At 42.1% G+C, this 24544-nt stretch overlaps 1 protein-coding gene across 1 annotated transcript; it reads left to right on the top strand.

The window, feature by feature from the left end:
• The first annotated feature begins 3844 nt into the window (after positions 1 to 3844).
• plod3 (procollagen-lysine, 2-oxoglutarate 5-dioxygenase 3) lies at positions 3845 to 23262 on the top strand. The gene is made up of 19 exons (XM_026163446.2): positions 3845 to 4067; positions 9041 to 9132; positions 10151 to 10287; positions 12194 to 12357; positions 12438 to 12550; positions 13042 to 13105; positions 13746 to 13843; positions 14785 to 14880; positions 14969 to 15100; positions 15407 to 15528; positions 16456 to 16560; positions 17408 to 17533; positions 18331 to 18475; positions 18603 to 18716; positions 18799 to 18870; positions 19002 to 19106; positions 19187 to 19333; positions 21855 to 21980; positions 22082 to 23262. The coding sequence occupies exons 1-19, from the start codon at positions 3983 to 3985 to the stop codon at positions 22235 to 22237; spliced, it is 2199 nt and encodes a 732-aa protein (XP_026019231.2). The 5' UTR covers positions 3845 to 3982; the 3' UTR covers positions 22238 to 23262.
• The last annotated feature ends 1282 nt before the right edge of the window (positions 23263 to 24544 follow it).

Raw genomic sequence — 24544 nt, forward strand, 5'->3', positions numbered from 1 at the left:
CAGCTGAGAGCTGCTGGGACTCACAGTCAGACGAGCTGTGAAAATAGGAGAGGCTAGACTCATTTTCATGGCTGCTTGTGCAGTCGGTCCACACATTGGCTCACATGATTACAGAGATTATCATGATCTTGAAATATAAAAATAAAATTATTTTTTTAATTATTTTTCATCATAATATTACAATTTAATCAAAATAACTCGCGGAAGTCACACTCGCGGAAGCCGGTATATATATATGTATATACCCGCCAAAATGCAATGCATTTATTGAGACTTTCAACCCCAAGTAGGTAAATTATGGAGAAATGTAAGATAAGAAAAATATCTGAAGAAGATTTAATGTTGTCTGGGCAGATTTGTTTGCATTTACTTCTGACGAGAGCGGCCTACCAGTATGCCTAATTTGTGGATTGTCGATCTTCGGATCCGCATACATAATTGAGCAGCTATTCCCAACCATGAACTATGATAAAAACAAAAACCACTCACGCCTCACAGACGACAGCTCACAGTCCTGCGTAAAGATGAAAGTGACTTCGTACAGCCCCAGTCTGCAGACGCTGGGCGCAGAGGTTCAGGAACAGAAGTCCCATTGTAAACAAACCACGGCAGACCCGACGATGTTTGCTGTACACATGCAGCTGGCTTCAGCTTTCCGGCACACAGCCCGACACATAACACAACATCAGAGAGAGCACAGACTATAAGGCGGTGTGGCTCAGGCGCAACCACCTCTCCTGCAGCAGCACTGCAGGCCACGCCCGCCATACAGGTACCAGGTAACCAGGTAAAATAAATATTCATGCAGAGATTTTGCGAATATTTATTATTCATTTTTTTAGGAGCGTAGTGTTTTTTCCAATTATTTTTAAAATTCAGGTTAAGGCTCTACATGCTCCGAAAGCCCAAATGTGATATAAGGATCAGTTTTTGTTTGCTACATGGATAATTTAAGTTCAGCTTTTTAATTGATTTAAATTGATTTTTTTGTTATAAATTTTTTAAGAGTTTAAAATGTGTTCATTACATAAATAAAATTTCATTTACTTTGTAGCATTTCGTGGACTTCATAAACAACACACTATAGTGGTTTATACAAAGCATAAAGGTAAAAAACAATGTATGCAGTGTTCTCTTCATTTTAGATGTCAAAAAGTATTTGCGGCTCCCAGTGTTTTCTTTTCAGTGAAAACAGGGTCCAAATGGCTCTTTGGGTCTTAAAGGTTGCTGACCCCTATTTTAGCCCAACACAGAGGCATATCAGTGGCCTGCAGCTATTACCGCTGCTGTTGGGAGAGGCGCAGTCCGAGGTTCTGAGCCTGCCGGCAGCCCCACAGCAGAGCTTCGATGACATCGGCAGGGCCATTTTGGATAGATTGGGCCTCTCTGTCCAAAATCATCGGCAGAAGTTCTGGATCATCACATGCAGCCAAATGACGGCAGCAGAACAGCTGTTTGGGACGCTGACTCTGGGGAGGAGACACTTCTCTACCCTGACGGTTTGTACCAATTTGGCTCATTTCAGTTACCTTCCAGAGCCTCATGGACCGGGTGCTGTGGCTGCATGCTGCATATGCTGAGACCTACCTCGATGATGTGATCCTGCACAGTAACACCTCGGCAGACCATGTGCAGCGGGTGGCCGTGGTTCTGGAGTCCCTAAAGCAGGCAGGCAGACCTCAAGGCCAAACTAAAGAAGTGTGCAGTTGGATAGAGGGAGGTACGGTATCTGGGATTCCACTTGGAGGGAGGGCAGGTGTGTCTACAGATGGAGAAGTAAGCTGCCATTGCATCCCGCACACACCCCAAGACAAAAAAGGAAGTGAGGCAGTCCATGGAGCTGCCTGGGTACTATGATCAGTTCATGCCTGGGTTCGTGGGCCTGACCTAGATCTGGTCTCATGGATGGATCAGTGCCAGGCGGCATTTGTGCAGGTGAAAAATGCTCTCTATGGGGAGCCGCTGCTCCACACACTACGAGGTTGAGGTGAGTCTTACCTCCTCGACCACCTCTTGAAACTGAAGTGAAACACATCAAAACTTTGTTAAGTCATGGTCATGTGACCTGGTGTGTTGAACCATGCTTCCGTGCAGTGTTTTGAAACATATGAGCTTAAGAAGCTCAACACAGTCTTGAAACAACTGTTTCAAGATTCCCATCCCTAAAGATTATGAGACACAAAGTGATGAGCAAAATCTGGTGTGGATTCTGGGGGAAAATTGACATTTTCTGGATTTAAGCCTGGAAGAGATTGGACCTTTAAACTTTCACTGTAAATAAAGTGTGGTCACTTGGATCCCTGCCTGTATGTCCTCCCTCTTTCTCAAATGTGTACCTTAAAGCAGATAACATAGGCTGGAGGAAAGCATGTATAATGTAAGCAGAATTGGTCTTAGCACAGAACCCTGTGGAACTCTATAATTAGCATGATGTGGAAGCATGGTGTGTGTGACTAGTGCATTTATACACTATTCTGAATTTAATCATCTCTGGATCTCTTCCATAGCATGCCTTTGTCATGTTTTGTTAAAACATCCTGCTATGTGTTCCAGCATAATTGGTCACTTCCCACTAGTTAATCCAGGGATTACTGTGATATGACTGAAATCTGTTTAATAAAAGAAAAAATACAATAACTAAATGTCTGATTGTTGTAATTGCTAACAAAGTGTGGCTACTGTCTCTTTCTCCAGATCTTTACTTTCATATCTTGAGTAAAGAGTTAAAGAGTTTAAGAGTACAAAGAGTTAAATACTGTCTTTAAAACAAATGAAAATTAAAACCAGGTCAGTTTGAAAGAAAATGGTTTTTAAAAGGTATTATAAAACCTCTGCCTCCTTTTTATACATCTATACTTGTGTTTTACTGACATGACCCCCCTATTGAATAGAATCGATTTAATTGTCAATGTTACAAGAACAACGAAACACAGCACAAATTTTGCCTCCGTGGGGTCAATAAAGTCTTATCTTATCTTATCTCATCTTATTCTTGGTCCCAGTTGATTAACACTGCAGTGTTAATCAACTGGGACCAGGAATAAGATGTTGGGCCCCTTGTTGTGACACTGTGGTGTAGATTGTAGTTTTATTAAATCCTGAGACACACAGAAAGAAACCAGTGATCTAGAGTTTAGAGCATCCCATACATCCACCCTCTAATAACGTATGCTTTTAGCTTACTAGATGGTAAATGTAGAATAAATGCTGGATTGCTGTATTTACAGAACAGCTATGTTTGCAGTCTCTTCACCCAGTTCTTTACTTTTATATTTTGAGTCAATTATTTGGGAGAAAGTGATTTTTTACAAAAGAGCTAAAGAAAAACGATTTTGAGAGTTTATTCATGCATGCTATGTATGTCAGGAAAAGAACTCGCAGTGTTAATATTTCATTAGGAAAATGTTAATTGTTTCTTAAATAAATTATGCAAATAAATACTAAATTATGAATACATTTTGGGTGTAATTATAATGATTAAACATCATTATAGATTTTATTGCAGACATGCGACTTTAAAGCTATATAAAACCTCTGCCGACGCACGCTCTCTCTCCGTTTTTCCATGTCCTCGCTATGTCTCTCCCTCTCCCTCCCTCTCCTGAAAGCCTCAGACGTGGCAAAGATTCACGTACTCCATTTTTCACGAACTTTCTGTGGTTTAGCCCACCGAAAAACGAAGAGAAAAAAAGTTCCCATATGTCTGCCTCTTATTGGCTGGTGGATTTCCGACTATCTGTGCTGATTGGATACCAGCTCTGTCCGTCAAAGCTGTATCGCGTCATTTCTGTTCTCATTGGCTGGATAGCTTTTTGCGGTTTCTGTTGACTTTCTTTTAAAAGTCGGAAAAGGTGACGAGTATCGCGAGAGTCGAGTGCCGACTGAGCGGTGAACGTGAAGAGAGAGGGCCGGGAAGAGAGGAGAAAGAGTGGACTAAAGCTACGGCCTACAGTCTAAACGGAGCCGTGTCCAAACATCCAATATGTCCTCCAGTTTTCTTCTCCGCCTGCTGTCTCTCGCCTTTTTCCAGGGCGCCGTGTGGGCCGAACAGCGGAAGCTTTCTCCAGGTAAGACCGCTGTGCGGGGTCCCCTGATCGGCCGGGCGGACCACCGTGACCCGCTGGAGCTGTGGAGCTCGGGGTGGGTTACGGAAAGGCTGCTCATCACGTCACAAACCTTTTCACTATTTTCAGAGTTTATTCCGTTATTCAGCCGCTGGGTGAGTTTAGGAAGGATGTTTATTAATTATTAAAACCGTTAGCGCCACAGGACCGTTAGCAAACTTTAACAGGGGGTTGTGTTCATGTCAGAGCAAAATGTAAATATCACAAAAAGTCTCAATAATGACCCCAAATACTCACCCGAGGGGCTCACGGTGGACCTGCTCCCTTTATAACCTCATACTCTTATTGTAATCCCTACAGGTTATTAATGATTCCCTAAACTCTGGAAAATCTTAATGCGCAACTTTGTTTCCTGGATCTTTATTTCCATTTTTCCACGTATAATCTACCACACAGCGTGGTTAACATGTATCAGTTTTAATCACAGAAACACAAAGGTACAAAGTGCTTCGCATATCGGATAAAATTCAAATATTAAAGAAAGTTAGACATCCCCACAAACAGACACATTCACGCAGGGATGCTTACATCCAGCAGTAAAGATTACAAATCACTGATCAACCCACTCAAACGAGGTTTTACAGCCTCAAATGAGAGCTGGGACTTTTAAAATAGTGTGATCATTTTGATTGCATATTTTATAATCGTATTAGAATAAAGAATTTTAGTTAACTGCATTTAAATGAGTAAAACATTTATTGTAAGTGGATTAAATTAGGTTTAAAAAGCCACTGTGGGAGCCCACAGCACGTTTTATGTAGCAGGATTAATGATTTCCATCATGAACCTCTCACTTGGCAGGTCTGTGAAGCAGAATAAACGTTTTTCAAAAGAATAGCCGGTTTAAATCTGATCTGTGTTTTCCATCCTGTCTTTGGTGCGTCCCTGTGAGGTTTGTTTGCTCAGCTGTGGTTTGTATTCATGTTTATATTACTTATGTGAGGCGTTTTTAAAGGGAGCAGAGTGAGACTGACGACGAGATGTCCTTCTTGTTGTAAACCTGTTTTTTTTTTTTTTTTTTTTAAAGTTCAGACACTCAGATAATAACAGAAAAAATAACTGAAAAAAATAGATTTTTAAATATTTGACTGAAATCTGAGGCCATTTTCACTCATTCATGGGATCCAGTTTAAAGACTTCTTTTGCTTTATCTCGAGATTAATTCATTGATCAAATCAATAATCAGTTTACAGGTTCTTCCTCCTTCAGGATCTTTGAGTTTTGGTCTTTTGATACATAAAAGTGAATTCTTTGCTTGCACTTTTATCCCAGTCCTGATGCTTATTCTTCAGAGGAACGCCAGGATTGTTATATTTTAGTAAAACACCTTTTTTGTGTATATAAAGAAGCTGTTAAATTGTTAATAATAGATAATCAGCTGGTTGGTGTTTTAGCTCATCTGAAGGCTTCAGATATCTGAGCTCACAAGAAGTGTCTCAGTTTTTCTCAGGTTCTGTGGCACATTTTAAACACAGCTCAGCTGAAGACGTATTTCCCTAAAACATCTCAGACAATCACAGACACAGTGAAGTTAACCCCGAGAGGCTGTACCTCTGTCACAAAGTGAGTTTGTGAACCAGTGAGAACATCTTACTTAAACTCGCCTTCTTCCTCTGGGAGGTTGTTGTATATCTGAGCACTTCCTCCATGTTGTGCTCAGCAGCTCTGAATCTTGTGACACTGAGCATGGCGAGTTTCTATTGGCTGAACGTAACAGAGTTTGTGTTTCATCAGTTTTTATTTATTTTTTACATTTCTGTGACAGACTTTTATAGGAGTCATTTACAGTGTTGACTCTTCAAATTTTATTTGTCACGTACACAGTCACACACAGTACGATATGCAGTGAAATGCTTAGACAACTGCTCGTGACCTAAAGAAAACAAAAAAAGGAAAAGGCTATGAATAAGATGGCAAATAAATATGAAAAATTAAAAAGGGTCAATTTAACTGGGAAAGAATAAGATCAAATATATAAATTAAAGTTAAAAAATAACTGTACAACAAAATACACAGTATAGAACTATATAAGAATGTATGAAGAAATATAAATAAATATATACACAATAACAACAGCTGTACAAGTATTAGCTGGAAATGAGGAGTATAATGTCCAGTGTTGTGCAATCCACATTATGTCTTGTGCAGTGCAAATATGCTTAAAGTGATTTAAGTGATGAAGTGAAAACAATGTCCAGAATGTCCAGTGTGTGTAAGAACTATATGTCTGGGTCAGTACTGTGTGGTGGTGTGATTGAGAGACCGTATTGCCTGCGGGAAGAAGCTCCTCCTCAGTCTCTCTGTGTTGGTCTTCAGGGAGCAGAATCGCTTTCCTGACCTCAGCAGAGAGAACAGTCCGTTCTTCTTCATAACTCCTGCAGATCTCTGTGGCTCTTAGTTAACCACAGTTTGTGGGCTCCTGTTTGTCCACCTGCTTTTTAAGCACTGATCATAGATTGTGGATCAGATTAAGATGTGTCCATGGGCCCAAGATGTTAATTTGGGGATCTTTTCGAGGCTCTGTGTTGTCTTCTGACACGGTGCTCCCATCAGGCTGGAAAATGCTCCTGGCAGGTTGGAAGAAGGTGGTTTTTAGTGTGGTCGGTCCTTAAAAAGCAGAACAGGGATCAGCTCAGACATGGTCGGTAGTAGGGCTGCCACAAATGATTATTTTGATCGTCGACTAGTCACCGATTATTTTTTCTATTAGTCGACTAATCAGATCATCATCCATTGGAAGTAAAACGTACAGCTCATTGCACCAGCAGCATCTGCTCTTATATAACTATCATTAGCTTACAGCTTTAAGTGTTTAAGGTGCTAACTAAAAATAAAGACAAGATGATAGTTTATTCAATTTTAATGAAATTTGCAGATTGTTTGGGTGAAGTTTAATAAACTCCTTGCTATCTAAAATATAACAGGACACCGGAGTAAATTCTCAGCATCTCACACTTCTGATAATCAGCTGTCTGCTTGATGTTTATTCAGCTGTGTAAAAACTATAACTTTGATCTCAGCCAAACCGATTTACTCAGGAACAAATAAAATACTGAAAAAAGCCAAACAATAACATTTTTAAGTTATCTAAGTGACTTATATATCATGTTTAACCTGAGTAGAGAATAAAAATGTCCAGATAGGTTTAACTTCAAACACCTGAACCCGGCAGGTAGTTCTGAACGGTCTGTAGGCCTGCATGCTTGCATGTGTGAGGCTCTGAACGGTTCTGCTTGTTAACACTAGCACAGTGACATTATGCTAACATTATTTGGACAAACATTAAACGTTTATGCTGATATAAACTTCATGTATTTCCTTCATATGGGCTGTTCCTGTGAAACGTTCCCTCCTGACCCCTCACAATCAGCTGTAGTACCTTCATAGTATGAACTGCTTGTGTTTAAACTGTGCTGACAACGTGGAACTTATATAGCTAAGAGGGCTATGAAACGAGTAAAAAGTGCCACATTTGGGCCAATATTTCTTTGTACTTTGAGAGCCTGTAACCCTAAAAACACTCAGGTGGAAAAATTTTTGGGCTTCATTAGAAGAAGAAAATCCCCAGTACTCGATGTTTAAGTGTTCTACTTGTCTTAAAAAATATTTGACCAAAGCTGAGAAAGAATTCAAAATGTGTTTATGATGTGCGCGCTGTGCAAACTGATGTGAAAACGAAAGAAATGAGCCCACTCAGATCTGCTGCTTGGATCTGTAACATTCTCCAAGGCTCCACACCTCCGGCCTGGTCCCACAGATTCAAATCAAGGAACGGAAAAAGGAAGTCTTTACATTTTTTACATTTTCATCATGCATGTCAGGAACATATTTCCATGAGAGTCGGCAAACACACAAACATCTTTGTAAGAAGGAGCGAAATATGAATTCTGCTCATATTTGGTTATGGAAATGATTCAGTATAAACATGGAGGGAAGACCTGGGCAGAGGTCACTTTATGGATCGTTTGTCAGGATGTGTTTATAGTTTCAGAGCTGATGTATTCCGTAATCCTTCCTTTTAGTTTGAGACCCAGAGTCTGCCCTGCAGGCAGCTGCAGAGACTTTCATGGGTTGTTGACAATGCCTTTTGACACACCCCTAGGAATCTATTCAATTCAATTCAGATTTATTTATATAGCACAAAGGCATAACCACTTTACATTTTAGGGCAAAGACCCTGCAATAATACAGTGAAAACCTCAACAGTCAGACTGAGTGAGCACTTGGCAACAGTGGGAAGGAAAAACTCCCTTTTCAAAAATCTAGAAGTTCTGAAGAATAAAAACGATGGTTAAAAACAGGAGAATTTCCTTCCATATGCACTCGCTCAGCTCAGCTGAACTCAAACACAACTACTCATGAGTGCTGCTGGTGGGAAGGGGACGTCGTTATTTAATGACGTGTTGAAAAACCGTGACACCTGGCTGGAAACTTCACAGTAAACTTTCGAGACACTTTCAATCAAACGCTGCCAGAGGAGGAGGAGGAGGAGGAGGAGGAGGAGGAGGAGGAGGAGCTTTTCCCATGTTTGGTTTGATGGTATCTGAACCAGCTGTTTGCACAGAGAGTGGATGGGAGCGATTTCTCGGGATATTTAAGGAGCTTTGTTGCACAGCCGAGAGCTGTTTTCTCGGCCCTGCGCTGCAGTGAAAGTGTTATTGCTCTCGCACGTTAAAACACGTCAGACCCTCAGGAGCACAGCAGGGGCTTTGGTCACAGACCCTCTTCTCCTCCCCCATGCTACGCCTCCCCTCTTTGACTTTCCTCGGAATTTCAGAGGAATTCTGCTCCCAATTCCTAATAAAAAGCCTGCAGGGAAACTTTGGCAGCTGCTCGTGTCTGCAAACAGGACTGAGTGTTACCAGAGTTCTCTGTTGATTTGACAACGTCATGCTGATCACCTGATGTGTTTGCAGAAAATTTGCTGGTCATCACCGTGGCAACAGAGGAGACGGACGGCTTCCTGCGCTTCATGAGGACAGCCCAAGAGTTCAACTACACTGTGAAGGTAACACACACAAGTTACATGCTGGGTAACTTTGTGTTAAAGAGTAACCTGTTACCTGGTGAGGTTAGTGTCATTAAAGAGTAATCCATTACATCCCTGGCTGAGGTGCTGCTGATGTCTGATGCACGGCTGCACAGCCGTCGCTTGCTGAAGTTTGACTCAGGTCTGAGATTAAATGTCGGATCGAAGCGGTGGGTCTGTACAAGTGTCCACACAGCTTCCCTCCATGATACTTGGAGTCAGCTGCTCCAAAGTTTGCACATTTTCAGCCTTATTTAGAGGTTTAGTGAGTTAGTTTGTCAGTGGAGGTGTTTTCATACCTGTGGTGTTTAAATCAAACCCTAGACTCGTTTCCTCTTTTGCCTGGTTCATTTCTGAACACCGTAATTACACCACATCATCCACACTGAAACCTTTTGAAGGAGGTGGTCTCAGGCCGGTTCCTAGCAAACTCCAGTGCATGCTTTACATTCTGGGTGCCATAGATTTGAGAATATCATTGAAATTAAAGTAAATTCTTGGTGTTCGGTTCCTTGTGTTCAGTCTAGATCTCATCACCTCCTTCTGGTGTTTACCTTTGTTGCTCCACTCTGATGAGTTTGCTTGGATTTGTTTCTGTGTGTTCAAACTGCATGTGTGGAAACGGCCTTAAAGCTAAAGTGCTTCAGTCACATCTTGACTGTTGGTAATATGCAGAGACTAAAGACTAATGTGTTGTTGTCCAAGTGGTTGGTACCTGAAACAGAATGAATGAGTGAATGAGCCGATTGTTCCTGTACAAAGTTCCTGAATGCAGGGAGGACCTGTTGGGCCACACAGTGCAGCTCTGACTGCAGTAAAACGTCTTTGTTTAAGGTGCAGGAACAACTCCAGCAGAGAAAAATAAAACTGTTTCTGTTTTTTTGTGCTGCAGATCCTTTAGAAACACTCTCAGTGATCACATGAGCAGATCAGCTGTCAGAGGATTTATTGGATACAAATGAGCAAATGAGTTTAATGATGTGATGGTGGTGTACAGGTCCTGGGTCTGGGCGAGGAGTGGAAGGGAGGCGACGTCGCTCGGACGGTGGGTGGAGGTCAGAAGGTGAGATGGTTGAAGAAGGAGGTGCAGAAACACTCGGAGAAGACGGAGCTCGTCATCATGTTTGTGGACAGGTAAAGTGTGTGTGTGTGTGTGTGTGTGTGTGTGTGTGTGTGTGTGTGTGTGTGTGTGTGTGTGTGTGTGTGTGTGTGTGTGTGTGTGTGTGTGTGTGTGTGTGTGTGTGTGTGTGTGTGTGTGTGTGTGTGTGTGTTATACTTATCGTTCCCATCAGCTCAGTCCTGATTTCTGTCTTTTCACAGCTCTACTCTTCCTGTTCTTTATCTTGTCAGTCTCAGTTTTCGCTGCTTTTGTTGTGTCTTTACTTTTTCTTTCTGACCTACTTTGACACACACGAGGACAAAGCTTTTCTCGCAAAAATGAATGATATGAGTTTTCGTATTGTTCGATTAGCAGATAAGCAGTGAAATCGGAGCTCAGGCACCACCTGTGACCTGTGCAGGGATTTCACTGGTTCTGAGCTCCAGTGTTGTTACTGTTAACTAAAGCTAAAGTTCAGACCAGTCCAGAAATACAAACCCAGTCACCGAGGCCTATGGAAGGATGGGTGGCCACTGGTTGTTAGGGGAAAAATGTTTCGTGACAAGTTAGCAAATGATAAACCATGAAGATGGAAGAAGCACACAGTGCTGCACTGAAAGCTTCCTTTTTTGGATCACTTCTTCAGTTCTAAGGTCAAATGGTGGAGAGTCCCAGATATAAACCCAGTGGGAGTTTCCCCCCAAAGAGGGACAAAAGGACCCCCTGATGATCCTCTACCTAATAACATGAGCCGACACGTGAAAACGTGTGTAGGCCCCAATCAGCCAGGGTTTTGGGTGAGCTCATTGTGAAACCTGGCCCACCCTATCATGTGATGTCCTGAGGTCAGATGGCCCAGGATGTGAGTGGGCGATAAGGCGTCTGGGGAGGGATCTCAAAACTGGATTATAGATGGCAGAGAGTTGGTGTCGTAAACCCCTGCCTCTGTTCTAAGATGGTCGCTCACAGTGGACATAAATGGCCTCTTTGGCTCCCACTGGGTTTAAATCTGGGACTCTACACCATTGAAACGTCTTCAAGCAACTTAAAGAAGTCCAGACGCTTTTCTTTCCAAGCTCCTTAGACTACGATGACCTGGATGACTGAGAACCTTCACAGACATACTGTCTTCCTCTTATTCTGCCAAGAGAAGCCAAGTGTAATCAATCATGATCTCTAACAGGAAGTATGTATGCTTTGGCCTTGTCCAGCTAAAATACACTATAGAACCTTCAGCACCACAAAAAATTTAACTGAGTGAATGCATATATTTGACCCTTACAGAGAAAAGGTTAGAGAAAATCCAAAGCACAGTAAATTCAAACTCAATTGAGTTTGTTTTGGTGATGTCTGATGTTTGCTGCGCAATTCTTCCACCCTGAAAAAGCCTGGGACAGTTCAAATAAATCATGGAAAGTCCAAAATCGCCATGAATTCATGCCCTTGAAGACTGTATTTAAACCTCTGACCACAACTGTAAAACCCCCATTTCCTCCAGTATAACCCAGTTGTGGAACATCACAGAGACGAGGTGATCATCTGGTAGAGGGGAGACCACAGCAGGAGCAGGAGACCCCTCTGTGTCCTGTTTTAGGTTTTAATGAACACCTTAAACTCTGTACTGGAGCTGCTGTAGGCGGTCATTACTTCAGACTTTCTGGAAAGAGACGGATAAAGTTGGGAATGAGCCACACTTGACTGTGGAGGTCTGCAGCTCACGCTGAACTCTTACTGTAATTTCTTCCATTTATCGTCCTTTAAATGTTTTTCTTTCCTGTTTACATGTAAGCTGACGTGGCTCTCACTCTTTCTAGCCACTGCTCAGTGTTCAGTCCTCTGATTGTTTCTGTCATAAACATGCTCTCTGTCTGCTTATCCCACACATTCAAACTGTTGCAAACAGTAACAGGCCCCCCTCTTTCTCTTTCTCTCTCCATGCAGTTACGATGTGATCTTTGCATCGGGTCCTGAGGAGCTGCTGTCCAAGTTTTCCCGTTTGGGTCACAAAGTTATTTTCTCAGCTGAGGGTTTCTGCTGGCCTGACCAGCGCCTGGCCTCCAAATACCCCGAGGTGCGTACTGGGAAACGCTACCTGAACTCAGGAGGTAAGGAGCTCACTGCTATTCCTTTAAAATACTATAAAAAGTTTAAAGCAGTAAGTAACACACGACTTCTTGCCCTTCAGGGTTCATCGGCTATGCTCCAGAGATCAGTGCAATTGTCCAGCAGTGGAAGTACAAAGACAGCGATGACGACCAACTTTTCTACACCAGGATCTACCTGGACAAGACGCACAGGGTAGAAACAACTTCGCAAACATTAAAAAAACAAAAGTAACCCACAGTTTTAAAGCCACTGTTAGAGCCACTAGAACAAGTCGCAGTCGCAACAGGAACATTTTCATGTAAATACTTTTTCTGTACCAATTGTAATGTAAGTTAAAGAACAAGACCATCTCACACTCTGTTCCCTTCAATGACAGAATAATGGCTGCAGTTCACTTTGCATTTCTTGTTACCATTAGTAACAAGTAACATTAGTCTGAGGTTGGCTCCTTTAATGTTACCTCAGGTCGACGGTCTTTGACGTTGCAGACAAAACGAGTTAATCTGTACTGCTGGGTAAAAACCTGAATTGTTTTGAACATATTCTTAGAAAACTAGGCCAGCAGTGATTTCAGAGAAGAAGAGTTTTTGAATCTCAGATATTCGCCCAGCTTGTCATGTCTGAATTTATCTGTAAAAGTCTAAATCTTGACAAAGCTGCTCTGTTTATTATTGTCACATCAGACCAAGTTTAACATGACCCTGGATCATCGATCCCGGATCTTCCAAAACCTGAACGGAGCTGTTGGTAAGAAACACAGATATGTGAGAGTTCAGTTTACACGTGAACCAGCTGTTTCACATGTAGCAGTCTGTCTCCATCCAGCTGTTAGTCAAAGAGGCTACACTCCTATTAATGCAACTCTAAGCCTGTTGTAATGAGGGGGGAGATTAGCTACAGAGACCAAAACAGCTTTTTGTATCAGGCTGTAAACATGTTTATTTCAGTCTGTGGGGAATGACTCACTTTACAAGCATACAGTTTAAACCTGAGTAAAAAGTAGAGGATCGATAATAGAGCCCTGTGAAGCTCCACGATTTGTAAGGAAACATTCATTCTGGTTTTTGTTACTCACTCTACTGGTTACTTCATCCTGAAAACCTCTGCTTTGAATGTGAAATACTTCAATTCAGATATTAAAAGGTTTATTATACAGGTGTATTCATGCCTTTCTGACATAAATCTGTCCCTCCAACTTTTTCAACGTGCTATTACTGTACTCAGGCTCTTATGAGGATATATCTTTGGTCTGACTGAATCAAGGTGTGTCGTGTTTGTTTCTACGGGAGCTTATGAGGACTGACTTCCCACTGGAGCCTCAAGTGGACATTTGAGGAACTGCCGTTTCTTATTGAGCAGAAACACTTACACTAAATCTCCTCTCTAGATGAGGTCGTCTTGAAATTCGAGAGGGCAAAGGTCAGAGCAAGGAATGTCGCCTACGACACGCTTCCTGTTGTTATCCATGGCAACGGACCCACCAAGGTAACACGACAATGTGATGGTAAAACCAGAGCACAGACAGATTTTGTGATCAGGAGTCAGGTGTGATGTGTTAAGCTGGGCTCACACTGCGATTTCTTTCAGTCGCATTCAGCTCCTGCTCAAACTGCACGATTGACTCACAGGGGTTAGAAGTTGGTAGGTCACGGTGCAGGGTCTCACACTATACGGCCCGATGCTCTGATGCGACCTGAGTGCTCACACTGTGCGTCCATAACATGAAGGTTATAACAGAAAATCTGTCGCTCACTCCCTCTCTGTCTTTCACTCACACAGACACACCACCACCATCAACTTTGCTGAATTGCTAATGAAAAACATTGATCAGGCAGCTGTGATTGAGCAGCAGTGTAGATCCAACTATTTTCATGGTTGTTGAGGTCGTGATAATTTTGTGAGGCCACATCGAAAAGGCTCGGATGAGCTTTCCAAAGTTCTACAAGTTGTGCCTCCATCGCTTGTGTCCAGATCACACGCTGCACAGCTACTCCGTCATTTTCACCGACATCTATGTGTTCGCGAGTGCGCAGTGTGAGCGGCTGCGGTGACAGCCTGTTTGAAATCCTCACGACTGTTGTGAGGATTTCAAACAGGTTTGAAATCCTCCCGACCAAGCGATTGATGATCGGGAGGTGTTAATCGCTTCCTGTTACCCCACATATACACGATGCACGACACACGATGAAGGCCAAACTCGGGCCGATCACCAAAACGGTCGCACGACTGAAATATTGGCTCAAAATTTGCCAAACATGGCACAGTGTAAGCCCAGCATTAGAGTAAACCACTGTGCTGCTATTTAAAACTAATGAAGACTCTTTGATCTTCTCACACTTGAAACTGTTCCTGCCTATCATTAAAAATCTGATTATCAAACACAACAAATATATTTAATAATTCTGCACATCTGCTTGTCTCTGCAGCTGCAGCTGAACTACCTCGGTAACTACGTCCCCACGGTGTGGACCTATGAAACCGGCTGCGGGATTTGCGACGACGACCTGCTCTTCTTCAATGAGGTGCCTGCACCACTCTCGGTGGAGGACATAATGAGGAGAAAAAGTTTTCCTGTCAGTGTTTGAACTCTACGTGTGTTTGTGTGTTCAGGACGAACAGATGCCTCTGGTCTACGTCGCTGTTTTCATCGAACATGCAACTCCCTTCATGGAGGAGTTCCTGGAGCGCCTGTCCACTCTGAACTACCCAAAAACGAGGATTCGCCTCTTCATCCACAACAACGTACGATGCACACTCGCACAGAGTTCCAGTTTCACTGCCTTCACTGGAACATCAGAGGGAGGAAAAAGATTCACAATTAAAGAGTCAGAATTGTCTCTGTGGAATTCACCGAGAGATTTTAGGCAACTTTGACACAAGGAAAAGGTTCCTGACTGTGGCTCAAGCAGAGAGTAGTTTGAGTAGCCTTCAACTGTGAAAAATGTTTTGCCTGTTCACTAAATTTAGAGCCAAAGTTAATTTTTGCAGCATACAGAACTTCCTTCCTGTGTCATGTGCTTTCTGACCTGTTGTGTCCCTGTACTGCAGGTCGTGTACCACGAGCGTCACATCCAGAAGTTCTGGGAGCGTCACAGGTCTCTGTTCCCAGACGCCCGGGTAGTCGGACCAGAGGAGAACCTGAAGGAGGACGAAGCCAGAACCATGGCTGTGTGAGTGCACAACCTCTAAGGACATTATAAACACTTTAAAACAGTAAAATATAAGAAGTCCTGGAAACAGGAGATATGACACCAAAACGAAATGTAGGTTTCAAAGATGTTATCAACACTGTCAGCAAAATTGGTCTCAAATATGTACAAATATTTAACTATTTGCATTTTTAGTACCAACCTTTAAAACCTTTATTTTATTTTTTTTACAATAAGGCAGAAATCAACACTAGTTTTCCTTCTGTGGTTTTATTTGGATTTATGTACAGCTCATATAGTCTTCATCAACTGCATGTTGCAGAACTTTGCCAACATATAAATGAAATAAAAGTGAGCAATTAATTCATCTGAAACAAAAGTTCAAATTTAGGAAAATCCAAAAGATACGATAAAACCTAAATCCCCAAATAAGCACCTGCAAGAGGCAGAGAATAAATTCTGAGGACAAATATACTCTACAGGTGGAAACAATCAGAGAATCGGGAGCAAGACAAAGACAGGAAATAAAAGGACAAAACACACGCAAAGATCAGGAAAATAAAGGTAGACATATTGACGAGACGGAGAAACATAAAAAACATGGAAAAACAACCAGGAATTGAGCACTGCTGTATAAAACCTTGAACCTTGAATCTCTTTCTTTCCTTAAAACCCAGCATTAGCAACCAGGACTTGTCCTGCTTTAAAGTTCCTGCCATTTAAAGACGGAAATGAGGCAGAACAAAACACTTAAATTGCTCTGTGAAGCATATTTAGAAACCAGGAAGTTAAATCTGTTTAATGAGAGGAGCGTATTTAGAACAATTACATTAAAAAAAGGTCAGATTCCGTCTGTAGTAAGATAAAAAATACGTCTGACCATCACCTTTATGGAAACTCTCTAAATACGAAGGTAATGAACCTTCCTGGCTGTTTGTTTGACTGCAGCGAGGTGTGTAAGAAGGATCCAGAGTGCGACTACTACTTCAGCATCGACTCCGATGTGGCTTTGACGAACCCCGACATCCTGAGGATCCTGATGGAGGAGAACAAGTACGTAGAAGCTCTGTTTACACCGTCAGTAAAACCCTGAGCATATCCTGCACTGGATGAGACTCTCAAAAACTAAAAAGACTACAAAAAAATGTCGCATATTTGTTAAGTTTTTAAAAACTGACAGCCAAATATTTAAATGCTTCAGGCCAACGAGGGTTTCGTTGTGGAGATTCAGCTTATGATCAGGACTTCTTCATGGTGACTGATCCAGGATTGATCATTTCAGATTTCCTTTTTGTGACGTTTGGTTCATTTTTGCTATTTTCCTCCTGGCCTATGATGGTATTTGTGTCCAGACTATCACTCCAAGGTCAAATTCAGCTTTCCTAAACAGCTCTGACACTAACCGAGAGCTCAGGCCACATTTTGCCTCAACGTTCATTGCAGGCTCTACCCCAAATCAAGATACTATCCCAAGCTCTAATACAGATCTCTTCCAGCTTAGACATTAACCCCCAAAGCTCAGTCCAGTCTCTGCGCCAAGGTACCATCTAGACCCTAATAGCATAGAGGGTGTACGAGACGATGACCATTAGTGTAAACCCAAGGTTCAGTTCAAGCTGTCTGGAGTTTAATGGATGCCTGAATGTTAACAGCAACACTGATTATTCTACTGGAGCCACATAACTTTGACTATTTTGAGCTCACTGTTTGATTTTAAAAACGGCTAATGGCTTCAGACTAAAGGAACCTGCGTCTATTTTAATACTCTCAGACTACTTTCTGTTACTTCTTTCCAGATATTAGGCCCTATGTGTAAACACCTCAGTATTCAGGCTTTATGTTAGATTCTGTTGGTTTTTATTTTAATGCAGTTCCCTGAAATCCTTTGCTGTTCTTGCAGGTCTGTCATAGCACCCATGCTGTCCAAACACGGAAAGCTGTGGAGTAACTTCTGGGGCGCTCTAAGCCCTGAAGGATACTACTCCAGATCTGAAGATTACATTGAGATCGTCCAGGGCAAGAGGGTGTAAGTAACACACAGAAACTGGTTAATGCTGCCTATTGTGGCCCAGTACACTGTCACAAAAGAGATCATTTCAAGTTTAAATAAAGGTTAAATGAATGAAACAGAAGCACAAAACCCACCTATAGCTGTTTATCCATTTCTAAATTTTAAGGTAATAAAAAAATGGGTCAAACTGATTCAGTGATTTTATTTTAGATTGTGCTATCGCTTTGTCTTAAATTTTCCATTATTTAGTGAATAGATATGTCATAATGAAAATAATAATAATGATGTATGTGTTGCAGTTGGTGTGTTCAGATTTTAATTCTAAAAAATATGAGAGACTCTACATATGCTTTTAGTTTTTTCATTGAACGGATGAGCCCTCATTTGAAAGCGAGTGATTTCTAGTAGTGAAGAGGTGACTGTTTAACATCTGGTTAAACCCAAACCAACCCCAACCTTAGATGGGTTTCCCATTAAAGAAAAAAAGTGATTCTTCTCCTACTTTCAGCTGATCTCTTGCTCTTAAGTGCCACGGTTGTGTTTCCAGTTGTTGAGATTTTGCTCTGGCTATTGTTTTGGGGTAACTGGTGTTTCAGTTTCTTTGATCCCTGTGCCAGATTCTATAGCATAGAAAACCAAATGTGGGATTCAAACAGGCAAAAATGGCAAAAAAAAGCATTTGGCTGATTTGAAAAAGTCCAGAAAGTCAGCAAGTCCAACTACAGATGAGTCCATAAGACTTAAGAACCAGCACCAAACTCTGAGACGCGACATCCTGTCTGTAAAACAACCTTCTGCCTGTGTTTGTGCAGAGGTCTGTGGAATGTGCCGTACATCACTCAGGTCTACCTGATCAAAGGCAGCGTGCTGCGGACTAAACTGTCCCAGGTGAGCCTGTATATGGATGAAGGGGGCATGGACGCTGACATGGTGTTCTGCAGGAGCATCCGAGACCAGGTAACACAAACGTTCTCTGCTTTTAACTGTAAGCACAGTCAGAGTGGATTACAAAAAAGCTCTTTTGTAAGCAGCAATGCTGTTGTTTCATTGAACTTTATACAAACAAAACTTAATATGTCCACAGGGAGTCTTCATGTATGTGTCCAACCGTGACGAATTCGGCCGTTTGGTGGCCTCGTCCAATTACAACACGTCCAGGCTCCACCCAGACATGTGGCAGATCTTCGACAACCCTGTGGTCAGGAAAATGTACATGAACACTCAAATTAGATGATGTGGGTAAAGCTAAAACAACTCGGACTGTCTGTCTGTATTTGCAGGACTGGAAGGAGAAGTATGTCCACGAAAACTACTCCAAGATCTTTGAAGATGAGAAGACTTATGTAGAGCAGGTAATAAAGTCAGGAAGGGGAATCAGGAACCAGAGGCAAAAAAACCCCACCTCCCATGTAGAGTGTTTTCAGATTATTATTAATGATTGTTACAGAATCATCGTGGGTTTAACAATCTCTCTGTATTTCAGCCCTGCCCAGATGTTTACTGGTTTCCAGCTTTCTCAGACAAAATGTGTGACCATATGGTAGAAACCATGGAAGACTGTGGCGAGTGGTCTGGTGGAACGCACAAGGTAAACACTTATTCTAACTGTCACACAAGGGCAGAAGTAAGTACTAAGACTTAACAGTTTTGTGTTTTCTGTGTTTCTAGGATGAGCGTCTGGCTGGCGGTTATGAAAATGTCCCAACTGTGGATATCCACATGAACCAGATCGGCTTTGAGAAGGAGTGGCTCAAGTTCCTCAAAGATTATATTTCCCCCGTCACTGAGAAACTCTATCCTGGCTACTACCCCAGGGTACGGTAAAAGCCTAACCCCAGTCTCACGTTCAGACTCCCTACCCCACCAAGGAGTTCAATCCACAACCTCCCTCACAGGAGAGCCCAGAGCTTACTCCAAAGTATAGTTTACACTCTAACCTAAGGGTTCAATTCAAGACTTTGTGCCAAGGTATTGCTCAGGAGATCCTAACCCCACAGTACAGTTTAGACCCTCTGAGTCCACACTTTAGCCTAAAGTGTAGTTTAGATCCAAATCTTGGTTTTCAGTGTAGAGTCTTTGCCAAAGTACCATCAATACCCTAACTCCCACCTAAATACAGTGGGGCAAAAAAGTATTTAGTCAGCCACCGATTGTGCAAGTTCCCCCACTTAAAATGATGACAGAGGTCAGTAATTTGCACCAGAGGTACACTTCAACTGTGAGAGACAGAATGTGAAAAAAAATCCATGAATTCACATGGTAGGATTTGTAAAGAATTTATTCGTAAATCAGGGTGGAAAATAAGTATTTGGTCACCTCAAACAAGGAAAATCTCTGGCTCTCACAGACCTGTAACGTCGTCTGTAAGAAGCTTTTCTGTCCCCCACTCGTTACCTGTATGAATGGCACCTGTTTGAACTCATCATCTGTATAAAAGACACCTGTCCACAGCCTCAAACAGTCAGACTCCAAACTCCGCCATGGCCAAGACCAAAGAGCTTTCGAAGGACACCAGGAAAAGTATTGTAGACCTGCACCAGACTGGGAAGAGTGAATCTACAATAGGCAAGCAGCTTGGTGTGAAAAAATCAACTGTGGGAGCAATCATCAGAAAATGGAAGACATACAAGACCACTGATAATCTCCCTCGATCTGGGGCTCCACGCAAGATCTCATCCCGTGGGGTCAAAATGATCATGAGAACGGTGAGCAAAGATCCCAGAACCACACGGGGGGACCTGGTGAATGACCTGCAGAGAGCTGGGACCAAAGTAACAAAGGTCACCATCAGTAACACACTACAACGGCAGGGAATCAAATCCCGCAGTGCCAGACGTGTTCCGCTGCTGAAGCCAGTGCATGTCCAGGCCCGTCTGAAGTTTGCCAGAGAGCACATGGATGATACAGCAGAGGATTGGGAGAATGTCATGTGGTCAGATGAAACCAAAGTAGAACTTTTTGGTATAAACTCAACTCGTCGTGTTTGGAGGAAGAAGAATACTGAGTTGCATCCCAAGAACACCATACCTACTGTGAAGCATGGGGGTGGAAACATCATGCTATGGGGCTGTTTTTCTGCCAAGGGGACAGGACGACTGATCCGTGTTAAGGACAGAATGAATGGGGCCATGTATCGTGAGATTTTGAGCCAAAACCTCCTTCCATCAGTGAGAACTTTGAAGATGAAACGAGGCTGGGTCTTCCAACATGACAATGATCCAAAACACACCGCCCGGGCAACAAAGGAGTGGCTCCGTAAGAAGCATTTGAAAGTCCTGGAGTGGCCTAGCCAGTCTCCAGACCTCAACCCCGTAGAAAATCTGTGGCGGGAGTTGAAAGTCCGTGTTGCTCGGCGACAGCCCCAAAACATCACTGCTCTCGAGAAGATCTGCATGGAGGAATGGGCCAAAATACCAGCTACTGTGTGTGCAAACCTGGTAAAGACCTATAGTAAACGTTTGACCTCTGTTATTGCCAACAAAGGTTATGTTACAAAGTATTGAGTTGTATTTTTGTTATTGACCAAATACTTATTTTCCACCCTGATTTACCAATAAATTCTTTACAAATCCTACCATGTGGATTCATGGATTTTTTTTTTCACATTCTGTCTCTCACAGTTGAAGTGTACCTCTGGTGCAAATTACTGACCTCTGTCATCATTTTAAGTGGGGGAACTTGCACAATCGGTGGCTGACTAAATACTTTTTTGCCCCACTGTATACAGACCAAACCCTAGGTTTAGATTCGATACCAAGGTACTGTCAAGACCCTTACGCTAAGATACAGACCAGACGTTAACCAGAGGGTCGGGTCCAGACTCAACATTAAGGTTAGAGTCACCCCATGGGTTGAGGTACAGTCCACACAATAACCATAGTGTTCAAGTTCCAGATACGTTTATCATTCAGAGCCTTCCTCTAAGGTAGGGTGCACACCCTGAACACAAGGTGCAGTCCATCAGAATAACTCCTTACCGTCCTCAGAGGTTCTATCAAGACCTTACCCAAAGTTCAGCCCAGAAATATCTCATGATCTCAGACCGATGCTTACCTCGAAATTAATCCCAGATATTGAGCCACTACAAAGGTTTTGACAGTGCAGGCATTACAGAAAAAAAAAACTCAGTATCTGCCCCAGGGTACGGTCAGGGTACACTGTGCTCTACTGCACTCTAAGAGAATACAAATTCACAATGCTAAGGAGCTATACATTAATCATGTTTTTCTTTAGAAAGTTTCCGAGTCAGATTTTTATCTGATGTTGGGAACATTGTTGTGTTTGTGCCGTCTTTTGTTAATCCTCTTAAAAATGATCTGGTACTGTCTACATGCAGGCTCAAGCCATTATGAACTTTGTGGTGCGTTACCGTCCAGATGAGCAACCATTATTGCGGCCACATCATGACTCCTCCACCTTCACTATCAACATCGCCCTGAACAGGAAGGACATTGACTACGAGGTAACGCAGCCTGCTGATCTAAAGAAGCCAAAGAACATGCTATCCTGAATACTTTCCCTAAAGCCCTGCCTTTCGTAATGCAACATGTTTACTTGTGTCAGGGTGGAGGTTGCAGGTTCCTGCGGTACGACTGTAAGGTGGAGTCTCCTAGGAAGGGCTGGTCCTTCATGCACCCAGGTCGACTGACACACTACCACGAAGGCCTGCGCGTCACCAAAGGGACCAGATACATCATGGTGTCCTTTGTCGACCCCTAAGCGTACAGAGCGTGTGCATAAAAGGCTGCTGGTGTGTCTGTGTGAGCATGAGAAGATTAGCCAACCTCATCATCATATTCGTAATGGAGGAAAAGACGTGATGACCTTGAATGCATCATGTTATTATTTCACTGTGTCCTTATTTCAGGTGTACATAAGATTTGACTTATCATCGTTGACATTTCAGAGTTTTCTGTTTTTTACCTTGTTTTTATTCCTGACACTAGTGAAGCAAATAAAAACGGGAGATTTGTGGTCTTGAAGGCATCGCTGTCGGACATTTCAAAATAAGAGTCTCATGCTTAAATTCAGTTGTCACCGTGCTGCCTTACGTTTAAACGTTAACTAAATCTATGCAAGCAAAACACTCCAAGTTGTGTTTCAACAATCAGCTGTTACACTCCAAACTCTGAAAGATTAATGCCACCTGTTGTGCCAAGTAGAGGGTGTTACCCGTATTAGTGATGTGCTCGAGGGTAAATCCACCTCAAAGACAAGTCGGCTGGATTTGAGCATCAATATTCTAGACGTGCAAATCCTCAATATCAGTTAATATGATACAGAGAAAAAAGATGGGTATAAAGATGCTTTAAAGAAAACCGTGTGAATGATGTGCCAAGAAGTCTATATGTTTGGTAAAAGTCTGTAAAAACAAGATTTAAGCAAGTGGAGCTCCACTTTGAGGAGTTTTTAGACTCTTTGTAAACTCTAAAGGCCTTTTATGTATTTGTTTTATTCTTTGTTGTTTATTCTTGTTTTTAAAATTTACATGTCCTCCTTAGGTTTCCATGGGGCAGTCATCATTAGGGTGTGAAGCGCTGCCTCCTCTTGCAGGATTATGTCTTTATTTAAAAAATGCTGTGATGGTTTTTAGTCTGAGGTGCAGTGTTTCCACCCAGCCTCTGGTTTTCTTCTATACGTGCCTGTTTATCAAAAGTCTCTGGCTTTGTAAAAACTGCATTAAATTATTTGTTGATGACTGACTGAATAAAGTTTTGAGATTTTAATAAAAAAAAGACCTGTCACATAGTTTAAGTAGTCCTTTTTTGGGGCTATCAAACTGTCAAGAAAACGACTATGATTTTTACTCAAGAATATTCTTAAAGTAAAAAGATAAATACTAATTTACTTTTGCGAGTTTGTGCTGGTGGCACTAACTGGCAGTACTTGTCTTATTGTAGTACCAGTATTTCCCCCACTCAGTGCACTGTTACTGCACCATCCTATGTTACAAATTGGTATTACAGAAAAGTATGACCTGGCCTGTCTCTGGAGTCAAAATAAAAAATTTAAATACAGGTGTAGCCAAGGTAATGTTACCTACAGCTTTGAAGCCTTGATTGCTTTTGCCACCACTATATTAATTATTTTCTAATTGCATCACACAGAGACATTCTGTTGAGTAGCATCCAAAAAAAAAAAAAACTATTTCACTCACAAACTTGGAGAATAAATTTCTTGGACACTGTCAATTGATTGCATAGGAGCCGTCTTATTGGTTAGAAAATTGCACTAAAAGTGGATGCAGTGAAGTCTAACAGACAGCTAACCTTAAAATCCTAACCCCTGAAAGCGTACCTTCACTCAGTGCTGATTGGTGGATCTCTGGTCCACGGAAGCAGCAAAAGAAATCGTTGAAATGGACATTTTAATTGAAGACAGCATTTTGATTCAAAGGATTGCACACAGTACATTTACCCCAGTATTTTAAACCCTGACGTCTAATATGAATAATACAACTTTTAAAGATCACATACAGGGAGTGCAGAATTATTAGGCAAAAGAGTATTTTGTCCACATCATCCTCTTCATGCATGTTGTCTTACTCCAAGCTGTATAGGCTCGAAAGCCTACTACCAATTAAGCATATTAGGTGATGTGCATCTCTGTAATGAGAAGGGGTGTGGTCTAATGACATCAACACCCTATATCAGGTGTGCATAATTATTAGGCAACTTCCTTTCCTTTGGCAAAATGGGTCAAAAGAAGGACTTGACAGGCTCAGAAAAGTCAAAAATAGTGAGATATCTTGCAGAGGGATGCAGCAGTCTCAAAATTGCAAAGCTTCTGAAGCGTGATCATCGAACAATCAAGCGTTTCATTCAAAATAGTCAACAGGGTCGCAAGAAGCGTGTGGAAAAACCAAGGCGCAAAATAACTGCCCATGAACTGAGAAAAGTCAAGCGTGCAGCTGCCAAGATGCCACTTGCCACCAGTTTGGCCATATTTCAGAGCTGCAACATCACTGGAGTGCCCAAAAGCACAAGGTGTGCAATACTCAGAGACATGGCCAAGGTAAGAAAGGCT

Source organism: Astatotilapia calliptera, chromosome 3 (assembly GCF_964374335.1).
Source record: "Astatotilapia calliptera chromosome 3, fAstCal68.1, whole genome shotgun sequence".
Lineage (NCBI taxonomy): Eukaryota > Metazoa > Chordata > Actinopteri > Cichliformes > Cichlidae > Astatotilapia > Astatotilapia calliptera.

What these genes read in the sequence shown, in the direction of transcription:
- plod3 (XM_026163446.2), top strand. Translation starts at nt 3,983, where the DNA reads ATGTCCTCCAGTTTTCTTCTCCGCCTGCTGTCTCTCGCCTTTTTCCAG. An exon ending in ACCTGCTCTTCTTCAATGAG is followed by an intron (nt 14,881 to 14,968) that starts GTGCCTGCACCA and finishes TTGTGTGTTCAG; the next exon opens with GACGAACAGATGCCTCTGGT. An exon ending in ATCGTCCAGGGCAAGAGGGT is followed by an intron (nt 17,534 to 18,330) that starts GTAAGTAACACA and finishes GTGTTTGTGCAG; the next exon opens with AGGTCTGTGGAATGTGCCGT.